This window comes from Muscardinus avellanarius, assembly GCF_963383645.1.
Source record: "Muscardinus avellanarius genome assembly, chromosome: 1".
NCBI classification, from domain to species: domain Eukaryota; kingdom Metazoa; phylum Chordata; class Mammalia; order Rodentia; family Gliridae; genus Muscardinus; species Muscardinus avellanarius.
Window position 1 is genome coordinate 13,002,464 of NC_137786.1, and position 27,574 is coordinate 13,030,037.

General features: G+C 53.3%; 1 protein-coding gene across 1 annotated transcript in view; it reads right to left on the reverse strand.

The window, feature by feature from the left end:
- Positions 1 to 1,352: 1,352 nt before the first annotated feature.
- Positions 1,353 to 27,574, reverse strand: part of ANKH (ANKH inorganic pyrophosphate transport regulator) — a gene marked incomplete at its 5' end in the record, with an annotated part of 159,799 nt that continues 133,577 nt past the window's right edge. The window contains 4 exons of the mRNA XM_080712359.1: positions 1,353 to 1,731; positions 4,256 to 4,355; positions 4,885 to 5,008; positions 8,418 to 8,547. Coding sequence (XP_080568485.1) covers positions 1,618 to 1,731; positions 4,256 to 4,355; positions 4,885 to 5,008; positions 8,418 to 8,547 — 468 coding nt within the window. The 3' untranslated portion in view covers positions 1,353 to 1,617. The remainder of the gene's footprint in view (positions 1,732 to 4,255; positions 4,356 to 4,884; positions 5,009 to 8,417; positions 8,548 to 27,574) is intronic.

A 27,574-nucleotide genomic window follows, 5' to 3' on the forward strand; every position in this document is an offset into this window, starting at 1 on the left:
TACACGGACGGGGAATGAGAAACGCAAAGGGCTGCCCTCCGCCTCTTTCACCCTTCCCAGTCACACGCTCATTCCCACTGGACAACGGGGGACCCACGTCAATTCCGGGTTACCCACAATGCAATCGTCCTCTTGCCATTTACCGAGCCTAACATTCATCTACACACGAGGAACTCTGGGAAACTGCTGCGGATGGGCTCCAACGGCCAGTGACAGGGTTCGACCGGAGGCCTGTGGCACACGCAAGCAATCACCGTACTGTATTAGAGACATTTTATTGAAAATGCGAAAATAGGAAATGTATTATAGCCTAAAATAAATTACATAACATATACAGCATATATTTATAATCTTTAAAATATTTTTTTTTGTTTAGGTTCTTTTCAGTCTAGTTTTTTTTTTTTTTGACTACATCAAGAATTTAGTGACCTGTGTCCATAATTTTTTTTTAAAGGAAAAAACCCGCTTTCCAAAACTTAGAAAAATATACTGCACTAAATGGATTTCCAATGCATTGTTTCAGGGAATATCACATAGTGACTTGGATGACTTTATAAAATGTCTTGCTTTATGGTGTGTGTGAGAGGGAGGTACCGCAGTACGCTCCGAATTACCTGTACCGCAGAGTGGTGACTAGGAATGGCAGAACCAGGTAATACATCTACTTCAAAAGTTACGAGACAGCAACCTGGCATTAGAATGCTAGATTATGACTTAAAGCTTCAGCTCACTGGAAAAACTAAACAGAAAGTCAGAACGCTCCGTTTAACTCGCTCTAGCGCCACCTGCAGGGGAGGCGGGTGAAGAGCAAGCCTGCGGGCAGAGTCATGCGAGGGATGCGGATGTTTGGAGATGCGCTTTTGTGACCACGGCCAGAAGTTAGCTCATGTGTGCGTTCGGTGGGTGTGACAGCTCGCGCAGACCTGGGACAGTGCAGAGAGGGAACGGGAGATGCCACTGTCGGTCTGCTCCTCCGATGGCACCGCAGACCTTTCTACAGGCCATTCCCACACACTGGCCCAGCGTGGCCACAAGTCTGGTCCTCAGTGTGACAGAAATTCCAGACGGCAGCCTCTTGTCCTCCTTCTGCTGACGTGCGGCAGACGGTTTATAATCCCGTGGTGGCGGGGAAGTGACACTGGCCACCGGGCCCTATCTCCGTGTACTGACGCGTTACTGGGAAGCAAGTCCAGGGAGGCCGAGCTTAACCTGTTGATTCTAAGAGAGAGGAGGGCAGGAAGGAATCTGTGGCCTGCTGGGCGGCGGTGGCAGGAGGTGATGGCACAGCCGCGGTCCTTTGGTTCCGAGTGGAGATTGTCCGAGGGAGGAGTAGAAACGTCGACTAGGAGGCAGCCATGTCTTTTGGGTTTCATGAAGCCGGGCACGAAGTCAATGGTTTTGTGTTAACAAAGCGGCAGAAAAGACCTCTCTTTAGGTCCCCACGTCAGAGTGAGCATACCCAGTATGCTAGAGAATTTACATGAAACCTTTAAATCAAGGCCTCTTGCATTACCGGAAAAAAAAAAAAAAAAAAAAAAGGAAAAGAACAAAACTGGCGGGAGAGGGAGGTGAGGGCGCGGGGGCCGCCTCTGTCCTCGGCGCCGTGGGGGCCGGGCCTCACTCGTCCTCCTCCCTCATTTCCACGATGTCCGTCACCTCCTCTGCTGGAGGCATGTCCGTCATTGCAGAGTCTTCCCCCTCGGTGGCCGACTCGTTCTCCATCTTCTTTTTCTAGAACAAAGTGGACTCATCAGTGCGGGCGGAGGATGGCGGCAGAGCTGGGCGGGCGGGGCCGCGGTGGGTACTGGGCTGCCGTGGTTCAGCACCTGCCTCTCTCCTGTGGTGTTCCTGGCACTGTTACACACGGGGCCACCATCACCTCCCCGCGGCCCTCCAGAGCAGCCTGGGCTCCCCCAGCGCTCAGGGCCACATGCTTGCCTCTTCACGTTCTAGAATGTTCCTCCATCAAAGTGGGCCTCCTCTGGGGCAGCTAGGGCTGTCATCCCCCTGCTCGTTAGGGGGCCCGATTCCTAGTTGATTCACCGCTGTGTTGCCAGTCCCTGGGGGGCCGTGCAGGGAACTTTGACACCACTGAGATCACAGGCCGCAGCAGGCCCGTGGGGCCCGGCGCCACGCCGCTTCCCGGCCATCGCCCTCCACCCTCCGGGGCGGCTCTCACCCTTGCGCACGTTGGTCCTCTCTTGCCCAGAGCCTCCGACACTACCCTCACCTGGGGACCCAGCTTCCTGCCCCACTGGTCGAAACAGAAGCAACGGGAGGATCCCACCTGGGTAACGGTCTGGGCTCTGCGGGGCTGCCCTCCTCCGGGCGCCGGATCCATCTTCCCTGCCAATCCTCCCACAGCAGCACCCCTCATTGCTGGGTCCCTCCCCAAAGCGAGCGCTAAGCTGGACTTCGCCCATCTGAACTGGTTCCTGAAGTCCGTACCCATACCTCCCTCTCCTTCAGAACAAACACGACAGGCTTGTCTGTACTTGCTTTGAGGATTCCCTCCCGTATTCTCCTGACTCCGCTCCCTAGACTCCAGCCCACCGTGCCATGAAACTGTCTGGGCAGGCCACCAACAACCCTGGTGTCCATCCCTCCCTGAGCATTAGACCAGCAGGCCGCTTCCTCCCCGGGCGATTCTTCAGGACACCTGGCTCTCGGGGCTGCCCTCCTGCCCCGCACTCTTCTCGCTGGCTTTTGCTGGTTCCTTTCCAGCTCCTTGCCCATGAAAGCTGGTACCGCAGAGCTCAGTCCTTGAGCCCCTTCTTGACCCATATCCACTCCTTGGTTAATCTCATCTCCTTCCTTCCTTCCTTCCTTTTTTGCAGTACTGGGGATGGAACCCAGAAACATTCTATCTCCAAGCCACACCCCCCAGCCCTATTTTTTTATCCTTTATTTTGAAAAAGGATCTCACTGAGTTGCAAAGGGCCTCACTAAGTAGTAGTTGAGGCATCCTCAAACCACGATCCTCCTGTCTCATCCTCCAGAATGCTGGGATTACAAGCGTGCGCCATCACACCCGGCTAATGCTGTCCCTTTTCTGCAGAATGACTAGGCAAGACGTGGTTGCTGTTCCATGGGAACATTTAAGTCTTAATATACTCGGCATACAGCTGGATAACCACACCTGCAGGATACGCTAGCGATGTGCGAGCAGGTTGAGAACACGCTCTCCCAGAAAAGCTCACGTCCTGGCAGGCAGCAACATGCAGAGGTGGAATGACTGAACCAGGGCTCTAACCTCATGGGTGGGTTAATAATGTGAATGGGCCTCCTTAGTGGCTGCTGTGGGTGGGTAGGCTGTGTCTGGAGGACTCAGGTCAGCTGAGTGTGGCCTGGTCCCTCCCCTGAGCTCTCTGCTGCAGGGAGCAGCCTTCCTTTGCCACGCCCTGCCAGCACGGGCTGAACCTCTGCTCTGTGGGCCAAATGAACTTCTCCTCCAAGTTGGCCTCAACAGGTAGTCAGTCCCAGTGACAAAAAAAGCGAGTTAAAACACACTGTGTGTGTTGTGTGTGTTTCGGGGGTGTGGGTTGCGGTGGCCCGGCAAAGCCAGGAGGCTTCCTAGAGTGGGACTACGGAGGGCAAAGAATCTGCAGAGGCCGAGAGAGATGTGTCTGCTGAGCATTCATCTCCTAGACCGTCACACCTCAGTGAGTCAGTCTGCTGATGGGGATTTAGGAATTTGGTTCCCAGGGGGCTCAACTTTCAACTTTTCAGGATTTATTTTATATGATCAAAACCACTTAGTGTCTATGTTTAATTCTCCGGCGGCAACACCAGGTTGTAAGATCTTAGACATCTATCCTTTCAGTTGTCTCCGCTGGGAAATATGGCTGCCTTTTGAAAAAAGGCAGTGTAAGGAATGACCTCCTATCTTTTTTTTATTTTTTTCTGGTACTGGTGATTTCCGAGCGATAGCCCCAGCTCTATTTTTTTATTCTCTATTTTGAAACATGGCCTCACTAAGTAGCTGAGGCTGGCCACTAACCTGCGATCCTCCCGTCTCTGCCTCCCAAGCACTGGGATTACGAGCGTGTGCCTCTACGCCCAGCTAGGAAGGACCTATTTTCTGACACTGGGGCTGTTGCTGAAGGCTGGCTGGCCCTGGAGTCATGGTGGCGGTGCAAACCTCCTAGCAGGGATGACGGTGAAGCGGCCCTACGCTGGTGGCCTCGCGCGTGCGTGGCACGGACTCAGCATCCCCACGCCCAGGAGGCGCGCAGCTGTGGCCGAAGTCTCCTACCTGTTTCCGATAGACGTAGCATGCTGCGATGGCGACCATGGTGGATTCGCCCACGAACCCCGCGAGGAGGGAGCCCACACCCAGGGTGGCTCCGTGGACCCTGGGGAGGAGAACACAAAGGTGGTTTGTCTGTTAAAGCTTAGCTGAGGCATACCAGGGTAGAGGCCAAAACCCAACCGGTGCCACTCAAATCTAGAAAAGGTGCAGAATGGAGACCAGGCGAACAGTTCCCAACTGGCTGGGTTCTGGGAGGGCTGCACCTAACTATCAGCCATCTGCAGGGGTAGGACCTGGAACTCGGGGCTGAGCTGCCTCTCCCTGGGGACAGACACTGCAGGCTCGGCCCTGCTCGTCAGCTGCGCCCTCGCTCCACCCCACAGCATGCCCCGCTGCCCATAGGGACGTGGCCCTTGCTCCTCCTGGTGTCACCCTCTCGTGCGTACTGGGCCCAGTGCAGGACCAGCATCCTCTGCGAGCGGCTAGCGCGGGTCTTGGGAGCCTCCGCCTGCTGCTGGCACGCAGGATGGCCTCTGCGCTCCTAGCCCGACGTGTGCAGGGATTCCACCCGCAAAGGCAGGCCTTGCTCCTCTGGTGGCAGGAGGACCCCGCGCCCCCACCCCAGGCCATACCCTAAGTAGGGCAGGACCACCAGGCTGGTGATGAGGACGATGATGCGTAGCACGGAGCTCGGCGCCAGCACGAAGGTCTTCTTCAGCGTCATCAGCCACCCGGTGAGATGGGCCCTCACGGTGACTGCGGAGAGAGTGGGCGCGTCAGCTGTGCCCCCAACTGTCTTGTCTCCTCTGGCCTGGGAGGCGCCTGGAGACCCGGAGCTGGCTGGCATCTCCCGCCGCCTGGCATGGTGCAGCCCTTCAGTTGGTATTTGCTATTGCACAGTAACCACACACCTCCCCATCCAGAGGAGGGCGCAGGCAGCTGCCAGCCGGGGCGCCCTTGCCCATGAGGGCCGCCCTGGGTGTCTACATCCTACAGGAGACCGGAAGGGGCCTTGCAGGGAGGGGGCTTCCCCATGTGGTGGGCTCCAGCAAAGGCTCCTGAGGGGGAGCTCTTTCCCGGCCACCGCTGGCTTCCAGGGTCCGTCTGTCTGGAAGGCAGAACCAGCTGCCTGTCCAGGGTTTTATTTTACTCTTCTCCTGTGGCTCTGGGGATTGAACCCGGGGTCTCTCACGTGCTGGGCAAGCGCTCTGCCACCGAGCCTGAGCTGCAGTCCTAGCCGGCCTCTCTCTTCCTCCTTTCCTTTCCTCTCCTTTCCTCTCCTCTCCTTTCCTTTCCTCTCCTTTCCTTTCCTTTCCTTTCCTTTCCTTTCCTTTCCTTTCCTTTCCTTTTCTGTGGTACTGGGAATGGAACCCCAGGGCTTTCTACCTCCGTGCTACACAACCAGACCTCTTTTACATTTTATCTTGAAACAGAGTCTCGCTAAGCTGCTGAGAGCCTAAGTAGCTGAGGCTGGCCTTGAGCCTGTGTGATTCTCTGTCTCAGCCTCCTGAGTACTGGGATTACAAGCGCGCGCCACCAGGCCTGGCTCTTTTTTCTTTCTTTCTTTTTTTTTTGGCAGTACTGGGATTGAACCCAGGGGCATTCAATACCTATGAGCTACGGATCCCCTGCCCTATTTTTTTTATTCTTTATTTTCTTTATCATTTTAGCTATAAGGTTTTATTTTATTATTTATTTCTTTATTTTTATTTATATGTAGAACATGTTGAAAATAATATACATATTCTTTATTTTTTTTAACAGGGTCTTTCTAAGTTGTGGAGGGGTGTTGTATTGACAAGGCTCATTCTGTTGTCTCGGGCACAGTCTGACCTACTTAAATCTGGACAGGGGTCACAGGCGCATGCTGATCTTGGCCCAAACCCAGAAGATTGCCAAAAGCGTGAGAGGCCTGGCAGCGCCCGGAAGCCCTCTTTACAGGCAGGAAGAGGAGCCGAGGGACGGAGGTGTCCTGCGCGCCCAGGGATGCCTGGTCCCAGCTGGGGCTGCCTGGCCGCCTCAGGTCCCAGCTGCGGGAAATGAGCCTCATGTGTCCTGAGCGCCAGTGCAGCCCCCCTAGGTGACCTAGTGCCCGCCGTCTTTGTCATTTTCTCCATTCCTGCCAAAGCCCAGAAGGTGACACCTGTAAGACCTGGCCCCCAGGGCAACATGGCATCAAGGAGTGGGGGTTGTTACCAAACTTGCGGATAACACAAGGTCCACCGATGGCGGATGACCACTGGCCCTGGCCCGGACCAGCTTGTGGCCCGTATCTCACCCTCATCAGAGCTTTGTAGAATCTGCCTTACAGGAGTCATGATTTAGGTAGGCTTTTTTGGCAATTAATTTGCTTTCTTTTTTTGGTGTTGGAATGGAGCCCAGGGCCTTACTCATGCTAAAGACACTCTCTTAACACTGAGCTACACCCCCAGCCCTGGCAATTATTTCTGTTTATTTAGTGGTATCGGAGGCTGAAGTCAGGTCAGGAGCATTCTACCTCTGAGCTATCCTCCCAGCCCTATTTAATTCTGAGAGTCTTGTTGCTAAGTTGCTGAGGCTGGTCTTGGACCTGAGATCCTCCTATCTCAACCTTCCAATCATGGCTTCCTAGGCCCTTGTCTTGCCCCTCACAGCCAACCACGGTTACCAGCTTGGTTAACTACTTCTAGAAACAGAGCACAGACATGCAAGCACTTGTATGTCCAGCCTAACAGCGCTGTACATATATGTGTGCTATACATTTATTAGAGCGATGGTCATGAATTAAGCACCCATCCTGTAACTCCGTTTTCTCATTTAATCTAGAACCACTTCACTTTGATGTTACCAAGTCAGCTCCGTGACTTTCAAACTGGCTGGCTTTTGCTGTGAACACATTCCTCTTGATTATAGGCCATGTGGCCTCAACCTGGCCCTGGATTCTGCTTTTATCTGAGTCTTTCTTCATGTATCTCCAGGTTTTAGCAGTAAGCTCACTCTGTTTTCTTTTTTATTAACTTTACTTTTAAAGTTATCATACTGTAAAATTATCATTATTATTATTATTTTTTGCAGATCTGGGGATTGAACCCAGGGGTATCTACTTCTGAGCTACACCCCCAGTTCTATTTTTTTGTTCTGTTTTTGTGGTGCTGGGACTAAAACCCAGGGGCATTCTACCTCTGAGCTACACCCCCAGCTTTATTTTGAAACAGGGTGTCACTGAGTTGCAGGACCTCACCACTTAGCTGAGGCTGTCCGCAAACTGTGATCTTCCTGTCTCAGCCTTCTAAATGCTGGGATTACAAGCGTGCACCACCATGCCTGGCTCCAGTCCTACTTTTTATTCTTTACTTTGAAACAGGGCCTTACTAAGTTGTGGAGGGCCTAAGTAGCTGAGGCTGGCCTCGAACCTGTGACCCTCCTGTCTCAGCCTCCCAAATACTAGGATTACAAGTGTGTGTTACAATACCTGGCTAAAACTGACTTTTTGTTGTACAGTTTTGTTGCCTATATTTGAGTAAATATCACAGTAGACAGTGTCGCTATCATCTCCCTCAAAGCTCCACATTTTCTCTCTAAAGTCTGCTTTTATTTTACCGTCTTTTACTTTTTATGATGCTGTGACTTGAACCCAGGAGCATTCTACCTCTGAGCTATACCCTCAATCCTGAAACAGGGTCTCACTAAGTTGCTGAGGCGGATTAGAACCGGTGATCCTCCTTCTCAGCCTCCCAAGTACTGGGATTAAAGACATGTGCCACCACACCCAGCTTTTTTTTTTTCTAATATTTTTTTTACTGTCTTTACAGAAAAAAATTTTGTGACTGGGTATAGTGGTACACAGCTGTTATTTTAGTACTTGGGAGGCTGAGATAGCAGGACTGCAAGTTTGAGGCCAGTCTCGGCAATTTAGCAAGGCCTGTTTCAGAAAAAAAGGAAGGCTGGAGGTATAGAATGCCCCCAGGTTTAATCCTCTGTAGCCCCCCACCCGAACCCTCCCCACAAAAGAAATAAAAAACATGCCTGTTTGCTTCTCCTCCCAACCTGCTGGCCCATGTCTCTGCCTCTTTCTGATGCACTGTGAAATTTCACATTTTTGTTGGTGACATGGCAGCAAAGAGCTCCAAGGAGCCCAGCTCGCGGGCGTGCGGGGCGGGCTTCTCACTCCCTGCCCCTCCCTTACCTGGAACCGGGAAAAAGGAGAAGATGCGCAGCGGGACGACGCAGAGCTCGGCAAAGGCGAAGTCCACCCCGATGATGTCGATCAGAATCTTCTCGGAGACGTTGGGGGTCCAGAACATCACGAAACAGAGCTGGGGGGCAGAGAGGGCGCGAGGTTGGGAGGCGGCAGCGGCGGGCGGCAGGGGCCCCGAGTGGGCCGGCCTGAGCGGCTCTGGGAGGAGGCAGCCCGCCCGCCGCCCGCCGCACGGTGCCTGCCAACAGCGGGCCGCCAGGGACCCCGCGGCCAGATGCTGTGGCACCTCTGCTGTGGCCTGCGAGGGGGACCCGTGGGCTCCTGCCAGGCTCCGTCAGTTCTGGGTGGACAGTTTAGTGATTTAAATTTTACAGACTTAGATGGGCATGGTGGCGCATGCCTGTAATCCCAGTACTTGGGAGGATGCCGCAGGAGGATCGCGGGTTCAAGAGCAGATTCAGCAATTTAGCGGGACTCTTAGAAACCTGGTGAGACACGTTTCTAAGTAAAAATGGGCTGGGGGTATATCTTGCAGGTGAAATGTCCTGTGTTTAATCCCCAGTAAAACACACACACACACACACACACACACACACACACAATTTTTTTTGTGTGTGTGTGGTGCTGGGGGTGGAACCCAGGGGCCTTTCTACCTCCGGGCTATACTCCCAGACCTATTTTATACTTTATTTGGAAACAGGGTCTCACTAAGTTGCTGAGAGCCTCACTGAGTAGCTGAGGCTGGCTTCGAACCCGTGCGATCCTCCTGTCTCAGCCTCCCAAGCACGGGGATTACAAGCGTGCGCCACCACGCCCGGCCACACACACAATATATAACCTTAGCAAAATAGCATTTGGACACATGTCCAGAACCACACTGAATGAGCTCTCGTGATGATGGAGGAGATACTAAAACTTATAGCGGCGATCAGTCTGCAAACTTTCCAAGGTCTAGTTAGGAGAATAAAGGAAGATAAACAACCTCAACATTTGCAACTTTGGAAAGCGAAGGGCGAGTGGAAAACAGACTCAACTGTTTCAAGGAAAATGAAATCCTACCCCAGGTGTGAGACGGGGATCAGAGGCAACCACCCCTGGTTCAAGCTCCAGTACCACAAAAGGGAGGCAGGGAGGCGATCCTAGGCCGCCAGGCAAGCGGGTTCTCTCCCCTCCTCCCAGCCCCACAGGCGTGGGGAGTCAGCTGTAAGCAGTTCAGGCTGGCCCCTGCACAGCTGGTGACTGTGTCCCAGAATGCCCTGCGTTTAATCCCCAGCGGAAGCGAAAGGCCCCTGGCCGACAGACAGCAGGGCGGAAAGCAAGGCGAGGAGTACAGAAGAGCTTTAAAATAAACTATGGCAAAATATCAGCCTGACATTCAGATAACAGAAATTCCAGGAGAGGGAACTGAGACCCTCTCACAGCCGAAAGCTGGGAGGGGGGGGGGGGCTTTGAGACAGCAAGGGCCACCATGAGGGGACCCAGCAGGGCCATGGCTGAGCAATACTGGGCAGAGGACCCACGAAGGCTGGAAGGCCTGAGCAATGAGTATGGAGGAAAATGGTTTCTCTCCTAAAACTAAACCAAACTATCAGTTTTGTCTGTTTTTGTTCCGTGGTATTGGGGCCTAGTGGGCACCAGGTGAGCACTCTCCCACTGAGCTGCACCCCAGCCCGAGGGTATTTAAAAGACAGGCATGGCTGGGCGTGGTGGCACACGCTTGTAATCCCAGCATTTGGGAGGCTGAGACAGGAGGGTCGCAGGTTCGAAGCCAGCCTCAGCTACTAGGTGAGGCCCTCGGCAACTTAGTGAGATCCTGTTTCCAAATAATATAAAATCGGTCTGGGAGTGTACCCTGGAGGTAGAAGGCCCCTGGGTTCTATCTCCAGTACCACAAATAAATAAATAAATAAATAAATAAATAAATAAATAAATAAAAATAAAAATAGAAGACAGACACTTTGACACGAAGGGAGAAGTCCCTTTTCAGACTTGGAGCTCGGGGACTTCGAGTGCCCTGGGTGAGTGGCTGATCATTTTCCCCCCTGCAAAGTTGCCGCCTAAAACGGTGAGATGTCACTCATGGCTCTAGCCGGGCAAAGCAGTAATTTCATATAACACCACTGAGCAGCGCTGGGACAGTTTATTCCTGTCTCCAGCCCATCCCCCAGATGTGTCCCCATCCTCCCAGCTTTGCTTTGTATCAGGCCCTCATTCCCCCTCCAGCTACTAGACTATCAACTGAGCCAACGGAGCAGCACCCACGCGTGTGGACTGTGCGTGCCCAGGACCTGTGCAGGGAAGTGCTGTCTCCCCAGGAGTGAGGAGACCTGCCCAGGGTGAGTTGCTCTGTGTCCCTGAGAGGGAGACCTGAGACCTGCACAGGGCCAGCCGCTCCGGGCCCGGGAGCGAGGAGAGGTTGCATTCTGTTCCAAAGGGAAGCTCCAGGAGCGTCAACAGCATGCCTTATTTTGCAACCAACAATCATCTGAATGTGAGATGATGCTTCAAACATACGTTGTGATCTCTCTGAGCTTTGCAAAATCACCGTGAAGTGGCTTTTAAATTACACCAAACCAGGGAGAGAGGCGGGTGTAACTGCACGTCAGAGAGGACCTGCCGGCTGCCTCTGCAGCCAACAGCCAGGTACCCCTCCCTCCGGCCTCTTCGCAGCCCAGATGTCCGGCAGGAGGCTTTTTACTGCCAGGGAGGAAAGGTCCTGCTGTCCTCTGGAGGCCTCGGGGCTCCTGGGTGCGCCCGCGTCACTAGACACTTAGGCCACTGTCGGCTCACCGGGGCAGGTGACTGCAGACCCGGCCCTTTGAGCACGACCCGGAGGTGAAGGTCTGAGGGACTGACGGGAGCTCCGTGGGCGGCTGCGCCTCATCCTTTTCTGAAGTTCCAAGTATGACTGGGCGCGACGGAGCCATTCTGCTTTCTGCCTGGCGTCTCTCTGTGCTAGGACACCTGACCTGCATCTCAGCAAGGTCCCACGCCAGAGGTGCTTCTGTGGGTTCTCAGCCACACACAGCTGGGAGAGGCTGGGCCCAGGAGCCATGGAACCACATGCTGTCAGTCCAGCGTGGGCCAGGGGTCACTGCGACCGGAGGGAGGGGCGCTGCTTTCTCTACGATTCCTTTTTCTCTCTCCCGCATGTCTCGGGAACCTTTGCCATGCTCCTCCTATCAAAGTACTGTCTCCCCTTCCAGCGAGTTCTCCAATGAGTGAATACACCTGCACTGTCCAGAAAGCAATACATGCAGCTCAGAAGCAGTGTGCCGCTGAAAACCCCTGCGCCTGTCTGCCGGCCAGCTTTCCCTGGGCAAAGCGCTGGGTCCCAGCACGATGAGACCTAATTTAACTGACTGCTTCAGAAAACAAAGACAACATTTCAGGAACAGTGTGCCCACCGGCCTCGTCCTGACCAGGCCACACCTCCCAGCTGACCATGACAAATATTTGCACATATATTCGCCCGGTGTCATTGGCTTTTCCAAACCAGAATACAAACCCAGTAAACTACGGACAGTGAACACGACTGGCTCCTCCGAGCAGCTGCAGGGCTGGGCTGTTAGTAATACCTCATTAGGAAGCAGCCGCCACAGGTGAACTGCCCACCCTGTGCCAGAGCTTGGTTTTTCTTTTTCTTTTTCAATCGCAGGAAGCAGGGCTCCTTGGGGAAATGACCCTTTGTAGGGTGAGGCCTGGGGTGTCTGCAGAGCAAGAAAGTGAGGGCGAGCTCAGGGACACAGCGGGGCGACGGGTGCCAATGTCTGAGTGACAAACCTATGTAGCAGTGTGCTGCAACCAGAGTGTTCAACACGTGTCCACAAGTCCACACTGGGAGAAACAAGAAATAAAGGCCGGGCGTGGTGGCGCAGGCTTGTAATCCCCGCTCTTGGGAGGCCAAGACAGGAGGATCGCACAGGTTCAAAGCCAGCCTCAGCTACTCAGTGAGGCTCTCAGCAACTTAGTGAGACCCTGTTTCCAAAAAAAAAAAAAAAAAAAGTAAAAATTGGTCTGGGGCCGGGCGTGGTGGCGCACGCTTGTAATCTCAGCATTCGGGAGGCTGAGACCGGAGGATCGCGGTTCGCGGACAGCCTCAGCTACTTAGTGAGGCCCTCTGCAACTCAATGAGACCCGGTTTCAAAATAAAGAATAAATAGGGCAGGGGATGTAGCTCGGAGGTCAAATGCCCCTGAGTTCCATCCCCAGACCCGCCAAAAAAAAAAAAAAAAAAAGCAAAGAAAAAGGTCTGGGATTATAGCCTGGAGGTAGAAAAAGCCCCTGGGTTTCACCTCCATTATCAAACACACACACACACACACACACACACACACACACACAAGAAAAAAGAAAAGAAAGAAACAATAAGAGAGGAGGGCCAGATGTCTTTCTAACACTGGATACTGGTCTCTGCGGTATGGAGCACGCACGCCTTGCCAATTCCTCAGTGTAGGCTGTGGGCTGACCAGCTCCCAGGTGTTAGATGAATTAAGTTCTTACTTCAGAAATTCCCCTATGAGTTAAGTTAAATTTCCCGAGAGGCCCTGGTCTGACCAGATAAGTTACCATCCCCCTCCAACCAGACATGGTCAGTTACCAGGAAGACTTATTCCCCCCGGGTGCCCCCTGGCTAATCAGTAAGTGGGGCATTCTCACTGACCCCAAGCCAATTATCTGGCTGCACGACCCCTCCGGTGAGACCCTAGCCAATTTCTCTTAGCCTATTAGCCTCCAACACTAACCCCAAGCCTATTATAACACTGACCCCGGCCCGCGCTCTCTCTCCTATGTTTCCTTCATCTGTAACAACCCCCTCCAATAAATCTCTTGGCTACAAGGTGTTCTCTGGTGTGGTCAAATTTTGTCCTTTCAGTGGTGCCATAACTCGAATGGGACTCCCTGCCTAGTGGTAGTCCCGGGCAGGACCCCATCTGAACCGGAGGACAAAGGCTCACCGGGCCCCTTTGGTCAGGGTCCATCCTTTCGATCACTCCTCAGCAGCACTCACCATCGATCTCTGATTGGTAAGTTTCCCCTACCCTCCTGGGCTCACGAGATCTGTCTGGTGGGATTGACCGTTGAGAATCTGGCAACCCATTCAAGGATCTCCACAGGGAGGAATGCATCCCACCTAGACCTTCAAGGTCACAGTGGACCTCGTGGCGCCTCCCCCTTTTATTTTCTGGATCTCAGCCAGTAGTAGAGGTGTTTCCCCTTTCCCTCCCCTCAGATCTTGGGTCTCTCCCTCCCTCTCTTGCACTCCCCCTAGGGGAGAAATCTGGCACATAACCCACAATCTCCATTCTCTGGAGACCTCTCTCCGCCTCCTGAATTCTGGTGACACCTGGATTCTGAGAGCCAGCCGGATACCCAGCTATTGTTAGCTCAAGAAGGACTCTTCTCTTGCTATTCAGCTGCTAAGACCCCGCCCCATAGGAAACTCCTATTCTGTCCGATTCTCCTCTTAGATGTCTTTTAGGTCATTTAAAGGCCCTTAACCTGTCCAATGTCAAACCCAAACGACTTCTAAAGCTCTGCACTCTGGAGTGGCCCATGTATCCCTTAGATAACCGGAACAGATGCCCCCCTGAGGGGTCCCTGGATCCCTCCCTGCTGAGGGATCTTTTAAACTTTTGTGAGCTACAGAAAAAACGGACAGAGATCCCCTATGTACAGGCTTTCCTCCTCCTCCTCTTTGTTAAATCCCGCTCTCCACACTAACTGCTCCCCAAAAGCTGTTCTTTCAGCCTGCCAACCCGCTGCTCCTCTACCTTCAATTTCTCTGTGGTCCAGACCCAGCGGATGACCCCTCCCCCTCAGCTTTAAAGGGTTTCTGTAGTCCCCAGCCCCTCACCATAAACACAACTCCTCCTCCTGCAGCCGTTTAGCAGCTAGTCCCTGCTCCTCACCCTTCCTCCTCTTCTGCAGGAACCATGACCCCACCTCAGTGTCCTCCGCCACAGCCGCAACCCCTCCCCTGGGAATGCCCACCGTTCTCCCTGCCATTGCAGCTGCTGCTCCGGGAGCAGTGGTGCTGCTGCTTCCCCCTCCTCCTTCCATCCTGCACATCTGCCCCTGCCTTCAGTCCGCCCTTCACTCGCTCACATTGGCTGGCTGCTCATTTCCCCCACTCTCCTCCTTCCACCCCACCTGCGCGGATTCTGGTTCCTCTGGTGCTGGCTACTCAGGCTGACGCGTCTCCTCCCTAACCACCCTTACTAGCATCCGGGATCGCACACCCTCCGGCGTCTTCCCTTACTCCTTCTTTCCCCCTAAATCCTGCTGCTCAGGTCCTAGCACCCCTAAGGGAGGTTGCGGGGGCAGAGGGAATTGTCTGCCTTTATTTTTCCTTTTCCATGGCAGATCTTTCTGAAATCAAGAGGTGTTTGGGTTCCTACATGACTGACCCCACTACTTACATTAAGGAATCCTGTGGGTCCTTCAGCCCTGAATATCCCTCACCCCTCCTCTCACTTCACTTGCATACCCTCTCTTGACAATCCACTTAAACTCCACTTTTCCCGTGCTCGCGCCCCCTTCTCCCACCCCCGAAAAAACACGACCCTACCTCTTTCTGGCCCCTTTCCCCTGCCTTTTCTACCTCCACACGCTGCTCAGTGCCTAGTTGCACTGTACCTCCTTGCCAGTACGTTTCTGGAGTCTGGCAACTAGATAACCTGGGAAGGCAAGTCTGTCTTCTTGATCAGAAATCGTGCCCATTTCATAACTGCCCACTCATTCTCCTCATGTTTGATGCAGTCTCCATGTGTGCTCATCAGTGCCCGTCACAGCATAAGAAAGCAAGGGGGATTAAATATCTCTGCTTCCAGGAGGACCAAAGGCAGGGACCCTGGAGGCCGGGAGGGATGCCCACACTGGACATGCAGGTACCACGGGTCCTACCCATACAGGGGAACAACTAACACCTGGGCAGTTACGCCAACCCAGTTGCTGTGAGAAAGTGGCGAAAATAATGTAACTTTTAAAATTAACAACCTTACTACCTGGCAGAGCCACGCTGCAGCCATGAGATTTGTTAATCACGATTATTTCCATGGCCGAGGAAAAATTGAGATAATAAAGATGATCCAAGATTCTCGCACAACTAAGGCTCTGGAAGCCCTCAATGTCACTAGGCAACAGACAGTGGCTCGTCTCAGACACCTCAGTCTCACCCTTTCCTTCTCATAGGACACAATTCTCTCCCTCCCCTTACTGGCAAACTTCAAACGTCAGTTCTGTTTCCTATGTGCTCCAGAGGTCCTTGTTAATTCCAATCAGTTACGCCCTTTAACATTGCGTCCACCCAACCTCCTTTTCCCCATTTCCTCTTTTCTCAGTCTCACTTCCTGCTGAGCCAGCAACAGTTCCTCATGCCCACCTGCGACCTGATGGATCCCGATAAATGGGGACTCAATTGCCCTTCCCCCAGGGACGCTTTTCCCATGCTCCTCTCAAGTTTTCCCTTGTCTCGGGTCCGCCACCACGGGCCCTGCCATTCAGTGACCTTGATTCCCAGCCTGACCCTCTATACTGAGGCGGAGATCACTGACTTAGTCACCACCGACCTGCCTACCTCCCCCAAGGCTGAAAACTTCCCTGGACCTAACCGTGACTTATCCAGGACATGTGATGGACAGGCAGCCACCCTCGCTGTCCTTGTAGGGGTTAGTTTAGTTACAGCAGTTACAGCTATGGGGCTGGCAGCAGGGGGACTGGCACATTCTCTTATCCAGGCACAATCCTTCGGGCAGGAACTTTTAGATCTCAGTGAAAAACTACCACGGCCGAGGCTTCTGCACAGTCCACCCAGGCACTTCTACGACAGCGTTCCTCTTTTGCTGAGGTTGTGCTCCAGAATAGGAGAGCTCTCGACCTGATTACTTCTGAAAGGGGGGGTGCTTGCCTTTTCATAGGGGAGGAATGTGGCTATTACGTCCATCAGTCAGGCCGGGTGGAGTATAACTTAAATCGCCTTAAGGGGAGAGTACAGGACCTAAAGGAGAAAAGAACTTCGTGGCACCAAGAAGCTTCCTTGGGAATATGGGAAGGGATGGCCCATGGTTATTACCACTCTTGGGCCCCTTTCTGACCTTAGTCCTGATCTTGATGGTAGGCCCCCGCATCATCTGATGCCTCCAAGACCAAATCACCCAGATTTCTAATCAGACATTAACCAGCTTCTTCTCAGGGATTATCAGCCGCTCCTGACAGCAGCACCAGAAGACTGCTCATCTGGAGAAGCGGTCACCTCTGTATAAAGTCTCAAGATCCAGGAGCAGACACCGACTCGCTACCTCATCGACCTGCCCACCGCTGGCCTTGCCCACTTTCACCTCTTCACTGAGTGAGGAAGAGCAGTCATGGGACCTGGATCAACCTCTTTTGATCGGTGCTCAAACCCCTGGTACCGGGGCGGTGTGGACCTGAGGACCACCAGCTGGCCTTTGAGCATCAGACTGCATTGGCTGCACGCACACACACACACACACACACACACACACACACACACACACACACTTCCCAGAGGGTCCTGCAGGCCATGTCATGACTCCCACTTTCACCCTGAGGGATGGGAGCCACAGTACATCGTAGGTGGAGGCAGGCCACTGACATGGAGACAGCCTATCAGCACTGTGTGGGGACAGGGCAGAAGTGGGGGCCGTCGCACCAAGGCAGGAGATAGCCAAGCAGGCTGGGCCCGTGGGGAAGCAAGGCCCGTCCTCTGTGAGGGTAAATGAAGAGGAGGGCGGGACCGGTGTGTGTGAGGGAGCTGGGCTGCGCTCTGGGGCCGCTCCTGGCCTATCCTCACTGCGTGTCTCATGCTGAGACACGAGCCTTCCTGAGGCGGACGCAGTTTAAGAGGTGCCACCACATCACAACAAGGAACGGCACAGTGTCCCAGCGGGTCCAGGTCCAGTTTGAAGGGAAAAGCTATGTAGTCTGACCAGGGCAGAAATGCCTGAGCACCAGAGGGTGTGGAAGCCAGTGCCCCGCCTGCTCCTGGGGCTCAGCCCTGACTGATGGGTGAAGGGGATGAGCCGGGCACCACCGCTCAAGGTCAGGCCGCCGCCCAGCCACGCTCTGCTCTCTGCTCTCAGAGGAGGTGACAGGTGGGGAAGTGGGGTGAGGAAGGATGACTGACAACTGTCATATCACTGCCAGTGGGGAGAGGAGGCTGACTTTTCTTGGAAGGTGCTGGGGATGGAGCCCAGGGCCTTACACACGCCAGGAGAGCGCCCTACATGGAGCTGCAGTCCAGCCCTGGAACTTCTCAGGGAAGCTCAGACAGGCAAATTCCAGTAGCTAGACTACATCTGTAAGGAGAGACTGCAATAGGGTAGGAAATATGTCTTCTAGTCTAGGAAGCTTGGAAAAGCATTTGAGGAAGTGTTTGTGGAGAACCTATTTGTAGAGTGCCTAATACTCTTCTGGTGTGTGATAATCGTATTTATTATTACACATCTATCTTGAAGGAACTGGCATTCGACCAACACCTGTCAGTCATATAAAAACGAACATTTTAAGATGAAGTTGTATAACCCCATTTTAAGAATATGAAGAGGCCGGGCGTGATGGCGCACGCTTGTAGTCCCAGCGCTTGGGAGGCTGAGATAGAAGGATCACACAGGTTCGAAGCCAGCCTCAGCTACTTAGTGAGGCTCTCAGCAACTTAGTGAGACCCTGTTTCCAAATAAAATATAAAATAGGTCTGGGAGTGTAGCCCAGAAGTAGAAAAGCCCCTGGGTTCCACCCCCAGTACCACCAAAATAAATAAATAAATAAATAAATAAAATAAAAAGAATGTGAAGACTAAATCTACCCTGCTGAGGTTGAAGTTTAAGACAAATGTCACATAAACACTCTTCATGAAGGCAATGCCCGTCTTTAGATCCAAGCCAAAAACCACTCTTGGGAAGGCCGTGGGCTGTGAGCAGGAGGAATGACATGCCTCTGGCAGCAGGGGGCGCCGTGCACCAGGCCCCAGGCCCCCCTCCGCCTCTGCGCTCTCCAGGCTTCCTGCTCCTCCTTCCTATTCTCCCCTAAGCCCAAGAATACTTAGAAAGTGCCACACTAGGGCTTCCATGTGGCTTTTCCTTGTCTTTAACTGTCAACAGTCAACCTGGAACTTGACTGGGGCGCAGGGAGGGGCTGGGAGCAGAGTTGCAGTGGGTCAGAGGTTTGTTTGTTTTTTCCCTTCTGGCACTGGGGATGGAACTCAGGGCACTCGACCGCTGAGCTTCCTCCTCAGCCCTTTTAGATTTATTTTGAGACAGGGTCTCACCAAGTCACCCAGGGTGTCCTGGAATTCGCAAACCTCCTCCCTCAGCCTCCCGAGTCGCTGTGGTGCCCAGGAAGATGAAGAATTGTGTGGTGAGATGGTGGAGATAGTACCACGACTATGTAAATGTATTTAATTGTACAGTCAAAAATCTTTAAGACAAGTGGGTGTGGTGGCACCCGCTTGTAATCCCAGCATTTGGGAGGCTGAGACAGGAGGATGACAGCTCGCAGACAGCTTCAGCTACTATGTAGTGAGTCCCCCTGCAACTCAGTGATTATTCTTCCAAAATAAAGAATAAAAAAATAGGGCTGGGAGTGTAGTTCAGAGGTTGAATGCCCCTGGGTTCCATCCGCCAAAAAAAAAAAAAAAAAAAAAAAATCATTAAGACAGTACATTTTATGTTGTATATTTTACCATGATTTTTTTTTCTTTTCTCTTTTTCTTTTTGGTGGTACTGGGGTTCCTGGAAACCCTTCTACCTCCATGCTACACTCCCAGACCTATTTTTTATACTTTTATTTGGAAATAGGGTCTCTTAAGCCAGCGCGGCTGGCTTCGAACCTGCGCGGTCTTCCTGTCTCCACCTCCCAAGCGTGGGGATTACAAGCGTGCGCCACCACGCCCGGCTACCATGATTTTTTTTAAAAATAAGTAAAAAACTGGAAGCTGCTCATAACAGTATAACAGGCGTGTTCATTTGCTAACTGATCTAAAAATACGCGTGCCGATTTGCACTGACATTTAATTGGGAGGGTGCGGGTAGAGTTTGAGGCACCGCTCTTAATTATTTTAATCTCTCCATGTCCCTCAAGTCTACAGGGTGTGCTGACTCACAAAGCCAATGCTGGACTATAGAAGCTTCTAGAAGTGTGAAGGGAAGCGGTTTCACGGGAAGAAACTCTCAGGATGACTTATCATTGGCCAAGCGCTTCCCATACACCACAGCGTTGCACCCCACACGCGGGGACACTGCCTTATTCCTGGCTCCTGTGTCAAGGACACAGAAGCCACAGGTCCCCTGCTGGGGAAGGCGGGGCGATTAACTCAGGTCATGCTCTCTGATCTCCTTTCCAGGACGTGCCGGGTGGGAACACCGCGCTGGTATGAGAGCTGTGAACGTTCAGTTACCTTTGGGCCTTTCCTTCATCCTGTGCACACAGAGAGTCATTTTCCTCGCTGGGTAATGGGAACAATGAGGCAGTCTCCACCTCAGGCCCGGGGGTGGGGCCGGCAGAGACAAAGCGCAAAACAGGAGGCCTTTGTCCCAGACAAAGGGTCCGCCTGGTACCAGGGCTGGGACAGGCCGCAGGGCGGCTGAGTGACCAGGACGCTGGAGGGCGATTCTGAGAAGCTGGGCAACAGGAAGGCGGCTCCAGGTCACTTGGAGCAGGCTCTCTGGGCAGGGCCGGGGCAGAGCGCTCGCTCCGCCAGCGTGGACTCTGCTCTCTAGTGCGGGAGCTGAGACACAGCTTTGTTTGAATAATGGGTTGTAAAAAGGAGAGCCGAGAGCCAGCATGGCAGGGCATTTGAGAGCCTCTTGTTAAAGATGGAGTCACAAGCACAGACGCGCAGGAGTTTGGCCTGAAGCGCAGGGTGAAATCAACTCTTCACTTAGGGAGAAAGCCTCCTACCTGGGGAAACTGAGGTCACAAGAGGCAGTGCCAGCCCAGCTGAGGCTGCTGACTGCTGGCTGGTGGGGGCTTTGGTCTTGGCGCCTCTGCCTTTATCAGCCACAGCTCCGAGGACCCCCTTACTGACCTTGGGGGACAGAGCCAGGACCGCCAGAGGACGAGGGAACTGTAAACAGTGCCCTGACCTTGCTGCTTGGGGGCAGGCGAGGACAGCGGGGTGCTGCCTCTGGGATCTGTCCAGCAGCACTGACAGCATCTGAGGGGCGCCCCCGAGAGGGCGTGTGTCACAGGGAGGACCAGCAGAGTCTGTGCCTGCGCCCTCCCCTTCCTGGGGGGTCTCTGAGGCCTGTGGTGCTGAAGCTGTAGGACCACAACGTTCTAAACAGCTCCATCCAGCAGACAGCTCTGCCTCTCCACTCCAGGACAGACCCGTGTCCCTGGGTCTCCCGCAGGCATGAAGCCACACAGAGACAGCCCGCTGTGGTTGGCTCCCATGCCGACCATGAAACCCTTAGGAGACCCCGGCAGATCTGGAGGCTCTCTCCGACCTCATCCCTCCCAGGCAGGCGGGTCCCAGGGACAGCCACATTGAACTCATTCTGACAAGCAAGAAGAGGAAGGCCCTGTTGCACTAAGAGACGGTGGCTGTGACCTTTTTCTTTTTTCTTGGTGGTACTGGGGTTCCTGGAAACCCTTCTCCGGGCTACACTCCCAGACCTATTTTTTTATATTTTTATTTGGAAACAGGGTCTCTTAAGCCAGAGAGGCTGGCTTCGAACCTGTGTGATCCTCCTGTCTCTGCCTCCCAAGTGCGGGGATTACAAGCGTGCGCCACCACGCCTGGCATGGCTGTGACCTCTTTGAGGTCACAGAACTGGGGACATTTAAAAAGAAATTGAGAGCCAGGCATGGTGACACAAGTTTGTAATCCCAGTCCTTGAGAGGCTAAAACAGGAGGTTTGCGCAGGTTCGAAGCCAGCTTCAGCAGCTCAGTGAGGCCCTGCTTCCAAATAAAACATAAAATAGGTTTGGAAGTGTAGCCCAGAGGTAGAAGGCTCCTAGGTTCCACCCCCAGTACCACAATAAATAAAAGAATAAATAAATAGAAATTAAGGAGAACATTTCAACATTTGTGAATAAAAGGTATAACCTAATAGTGCCATAGAACCTCGAGGGTTCTAGAGCGAAAGCTCTCAGAAGAGAGATTCCCAGGAAAGAGGCTAGGAGAGGCCGGCGAAGCGGGAGAGAAGCACCCAGAGGCGGCATGGCTCCTGCGAGGACAGGGGCACTGATGCCCACAAGCACACGGCCGCGTGCTTGCTGTGACCCCAAGCCGGGCAGGCTCAGCCAGGCCTAGTGCTGCCGCCTTCCAAGGCCCCAGAGCCCCTGGGCCAGTCCAAGGTGGCACTAATGGCCTCATGTGCTAAAAGCAAGAACCTGGTGTGTCTGTGCCTGGAGAGGCCTGGAAGCAGGTGGCGGCAGCAGCTGCTGGCCCAAAGTGAGGCGCCACCTCCACACCACGCACAGGAGGGGCCCGGGGGCGTGAGAGTGAGGCCACTCAGCCCCCAGCAGCAGCCGGAGGGGAGGGTGGTCAGGGATGGGTGGGTGCCCAGGGAGGGGCGGCAGCTGACCAAGTGGACCAGGTTGGGGGAGGCGGGGATCAGAGGTGCCAAGTAGAAGCCCCTTAAGCACAGGCTCTGGAAGGTGGGTGCGACCTCGTCAAACAGGCACAGGGACTAAGATCGGGAAGGAGATGTGATCCAGGTGTGGTGCGCATGCGTGTCATCCCAGCATTTGGGGGATGAAGCAGGAAGATCATGGTTCACAGACAGTCTCAGCTACTTAGTGAGGCCCGCAACTCAGTGAGACCCTGGTTCAAAAATAAAGAATAAAAAATAGGGCTGGGGATGTAGCTTGAAGCCTTGGGTTCCATCTCCAGACTGCAATAAATAAATAAGTAAATAAATAAATACAATGCAATACAATACAATAGAGATGTAGAAAATATGGTCAAGGAAGAAGAGAAGGCAGAGATCAGCCAGCACCAGGGCAACCTGCCTCTGTGTCTGCCGTCTCCACAGAGGGGTGCTGGGCTCCGACCCACACGCAGGGCAGGTTTAGCTGCCTGCATAAGTGTATTAGGTGTGGGACCTTTAAGAGCTGTTAATGTATGACCCCCCCTGGGGTGGGGTGGGCTCGGGAGCAGGGTCCTCCTGAGAGGATGGCTCAGCCCCACTGGCCCCTCCTCCTCACCTTGCCCTGTGCTTTGGGATGGTGCAGCCGGGAGACCCTCTCCAGAGGCCAGCTCTCCATTGTGGACTCTCAGCCTCCAGAACCGGGAGCAAGAAATCCCTGTTCTTTATAAGTGACCCCGTCTGTGGTATTAGGTGACAGCAGCATATAACACACTAAGACAGAGGGGCATCTTACAACCAGGGAGGGAACATGTGCAGGCACGGTTGAGAGGGACCTAAGACCAAAATGACCGCAGCGTCCTGTGGTGACTCAGACACCGCGGGGTGAAGGCGCCCGACGGGACTGAGAGAGCTCAGGCGACGCCCAGAGTCCCAAGCCTGGCAAACAGTTCAGAGAGGGTTCAGTCTTGACCACCACAGGATACGGGCAACTGGATCTGAGAGGGGCTCACAGTTACCCTGTAACAGTGCAGTGTGGCTAGTTACACTGTAACAACAGAAGTGTGACCTTGGGCCGAATTAATGAAAATGGAAGTCAGAACTGAACAACCCTCATCTGTTAGCCGTGGATAAGTCAGACGTGATGCGGAGCCTGCGTTCCACGGCCCCAGAGGAGACACACTGTAGAACAGAAAGGGAGGCTGGGTGTAGTTGATAGGTTGAGTCCCCCTCTCCCACTGTGACCCCTTTGCGAGGACAGGAGGCGAACCCTGGAAACTAGAAGCAGAGATATCGCGAGATTCCAGGTGTTACAAGACCCCAAACATCCTAAGACATACTCCAGAGGTCGTGAGACTCCAGATGTGAGAGAATTGGCATGCCTATGACACATCGGTGCTTCTCCCTGCCATGTGACTCAGCCAGCCCACAGGACTATGCGCTACTCTCCAGACTCTCCAAATGCGTGGCTCGTTGGTCCCTTCCCCCACGGCCTGCTGACTCCCCAAGGGTGCCAGGTCCAAATAAAGCAGCAGCTTTTGATAACCTGGCTGGTATTTTACCTCCTTCGTGACTCCCTGGCTCCATTTTCAACATTTCAGTAGTGTCACCCCAATTTCGCCGGGGGAATGGTGAGTAAGTATGCAGCTGCAGCCTTCCTCTGGGTAACCGTGACCAGCCACAGAGAATGTCCAGGCATCACCAACCCACAGGCAGTGTCCACTTCATGGCCTTGCACTGCCTATGCTGCCTCCGTCTGTGTGAGACCCAGCAGCCTGGGAGACTCTAGAAGGGGCCAGGAGCCATGCTAGTAATGGGGACAGAGAGCAGAGGCAAAGATGACTTTTTTGGGGGGTACCGAGGATTAAGCCCAGGGGCCTTGTACCTCTGAGCTACACCTCAGCCTCCTCCCTCTCTTTAAAAAATTAAGGCAGGTCTCATTAGGTTGCTGAGGGTCTTAATTGCTGAGACTTGAGACTGGCCTTAACCTGCCATCCTCCTGTCTCAGCCTCCCAAGTATTGAGATTACCGAGGAGGACATTCTTAGAAAATGTTCCTGGCTCTGGGGACCAGCAGCGCCCCGAGGATACAGGTTTTCTACCTACACATGGGTGTTCGTTTTAGTCTGAAGACTCCAAAAATGCAAACATGCTTCCCAGGCTTGGGTACAATTTACAATCTGCCCTTACTGGTGTTTTCTACTATTTGATTGGTGCCTGCAGTTTTACCAGAGGTCTGATCAGAGGGCAGGATGTGTTCATTCCTCTCTGTGTGCTCACCTTACCCTGGTGGATGAATGCTACTTTTTTTTTTGGTGGAACTGGAGATGGAACCCAGGGGCATTCACCTCCAAGCTACAACCTCAGCCCTATTTTTTATTCTTTATTTTGAAACAGGGTCTCACTAAATTGCAGAGGCTGGCTGCGAACTTGCGATCCGCCTGTCTCAGCCTCCCAAATGCTGGGTGTTAGAATTAGGTTCTTATTTCAGATCCCCCCCCCCCATAAGCTAAGTCTCCTGAAAGGCCCTGGTCTGACCAGTTAAGCTACCATTCCCCTCTGACTGCACCTGGTCACTTACCTGGGAGACCTGCCCCCTCCTAGTGCCCTTGGCCAATCAGTGAAAGGGACATTCCCCGCTGACCCCCAAGCCAATTACCTGGCCGCACGACCCCCTCCCATGGGACTCTAGCCAATTAGTTCAAAGGACATTTCTCCTAGCCTACTGGCTCCCAATCTGTAACCCCAAGCCCCTATATAACCCTGATCCCAGCACATGCTCTCTCTCTTCCCGGATTCTTCTTTCTCTCTCCCCCTGTCTCTCTGCCTCTCTCTCTCTCTCTCTCTCTCTCTCTCCCTTTCATACTGGCCCCTCCAATAAATCTCTTGGCTACAAGGTGGTCTCTGGTGTGATCAAACTTTGTCCTTTCACTGGGATTACAAGTGTTCGCCACCGCACCTTGCTGATAAAAGCGACTTCTGTATCAGCAGAAGGCTGGGGCTGGGGTCAGGAAGTGGTGGGCAGGGAGGGGACCAGACCACAAGGCGCCACAGCCACAGGGAGGAGAGCGAGGTGCACATGTTTCTTGCCAGAGAGCCTGTCTAGAGGAGGAATGGACGCTGCTATCTGTCAAGGCACTGACTTGTAAACAGCCCAGAAAAGTCTAGAGAAATTTAAAAGGCGCGCACACACACACACACACACACACTCTATAAAATTATTCACTGGCATCAGACATGCCACTCGCCGTTTACGTACACACAGCCATCTTTTCCTCAATCTACCCTATGTGTGGGAGCTGACAGCATCTGCCAGGAAAAGCAGTTAGGGCCTGGTAATAGCTGTTATAATGCACAGTACCCTCACTAAAAGTAATTAGCAAGTGGATAGCAGAGTTGGGATCTAGGACTTTCACATCCTAAAAACGGGTTTGCATAATAAATGATATCTAGCAAGAGGCTAAGAATTCCCCAAGAGTGTGGGAGGAGGGTGCTGACCTCTGTGAAAGGGGAGCGGAGACCCTTGTGAATCATTCTGGTCTAAACTAAGAAACCTAGGCTTAGACCAGCGGCTAGGCAGGGAGTTAAGGTAGGACTTACACCGAGCTCATAGGATTACACCGTAGAGCAAGATGGGGGCCTTTGTGTCTAAAACGCTGCTGTGTGTTTTGGACTCGGGTGACTGGTCCCACTGTCACCCTGTGGCCAGGGCTTTACTCCAAGCTGTAGCTCTCCCGCTTCCCCAGGCGCCAGAACAGTCACAACCTGCACTCCTGTCACTGCAATGATAACGCATCTAAGTCTTCGGCAAGAGTTTGGACTAGTGTGTATCTATCCTAAGCCTGGACAGGGACACGCGCTTACAGGAACGGTTTCCGGGAGCCTAACAGAGGTCTCTGGGGACAGTTACCCCCCCAAATCATAACAGTTTAAACCGTAACATTCACCATGCAATTACCCCTTTTATTTTTGTTAATATATTTATTTTTTTTTTTGGTACTACTAGGGACTGAACCAGGGGTGTTCCACCCTCAGGATACACCTCCAGCCATTTTTATTTTGAAACAGGGTCTTGCTAAGTTGCTAAGGCTGGCCTCAAACCTGCGATCCTTCTGTCTCAGCCTGCCAAGTGCTGGGATGCCAGGAGTGCACCTTGCTAGCTGTTACCCTTTTAAAATCTTTATCAAGCAAGTAATCCTTATCATCTCCATGTGGTAGCTGGGGAAACAGGCTTCCGCTCTGAAGCTACTTTCTCAAAGCCCCTCCGCTGGTGGCGGTGGAGTTGGGATTTGGACTTTAGGGCCCAGGGTCGTGATCACCATGCTGTGCAGCCCCGAGGCCCCAGTGAGTGCGTCCAGCCCTCTGGAGACTTCTGTGAGGCGAGGTCAATGCACTCCTGGAGGAGCACTGTTAAGAGCCCTCTGGGCCTTCGTCATGTCGTCTGGTTAGTGGCAGGCAGGCGTGTGAGATGCTGCTGTTCACCACACGTGCCGTCTCTCGGCAGATTATTGTGGTCCCTGTGGGCTTGCACTGGGCTCAGAAGGGATGAAAGGACCCAGCATAATTTACTTCCTTCTTCCCTTCCTCTCTCTCTCTCTTCCTCCTTTCTGTGTTAATCAGAGGCATTCTACCTCCTAGCTATACTCCCAGGCCTATTTTATTTCATTTCATTTTATTTTTGTGGTGCTCGGGATGAAACCCAGAGGCTTTCTACCTTTGGGCTATACTCCCAGACCTCTTTTATACTTTATTTGGAAACAGGGTCTCACTGAGTTGCTGAGAGCCTCACTAAGTAGCTGAGGCTGGCTTCGAACCTGTGCGATCCTCCTGTCTCGGCCTTCCAAGCGCGGGGATTATAGGAACGTGCCATCGTGCCTGTCCCCAGAATAATTTCACGGAGCCACTTAAACCCTGAACAAAGTGGGCCGACTGCCCTAGTCCTGGGATTTGGCAGCGAGCCCTTGAAGAGGAAATTAAGGCCTAGAGAAGGCCTTTCCTGAGCCGATAGCGCGATAGCGCCAGTGCTTTCCCGGCGATCGTTCTCCACCCGGCCCTGCAGAGGGCACAGGAAGCCCGCGGCGGGCCTGGCCGAATGGCCTCAGTGGTCTGTCCTCTTGCTTTGGCAGCCACATGCCAGGGCCAGGCAGTGTCCAGCCCCTCCGCGTGCTCCCTTCATAGCTGCCTGGTCGTTTTCGAGGTATTCTGAGATCATTTACGTTAGAATAGTTGAGGCAGCTTACCCAGTGGGCTTTGCTGGGCTTCCTGCCTGCTGCACGCATGTAAATCAATCAAGAGCTCCAAGCAGCCGGGCGTGGTGGCGCACGCTTGTCATCCCCGCGCTTGGCAGAGACAGGAGGATCGCGCAGGTTCGAAGCCAGCCGCGCGCGCTGGCTTAGGAGACCCTGTTTCCAAATAAAAATGTAAAAAGAGGTCTGGGAGTGTAGCCCGGAGGTAGAAGGGCTTCCAGGAACCCCAGTACCACCAAAAAAAAAAAAAAAAAAAAAGAGCTCCCAGCACCGGCAGCCCTGAGTGCAGAGCCCCAAGAGGTGCTGAACTCCACACTCTGTCCTCCCTCGCCTCCCAGGGCATGGCA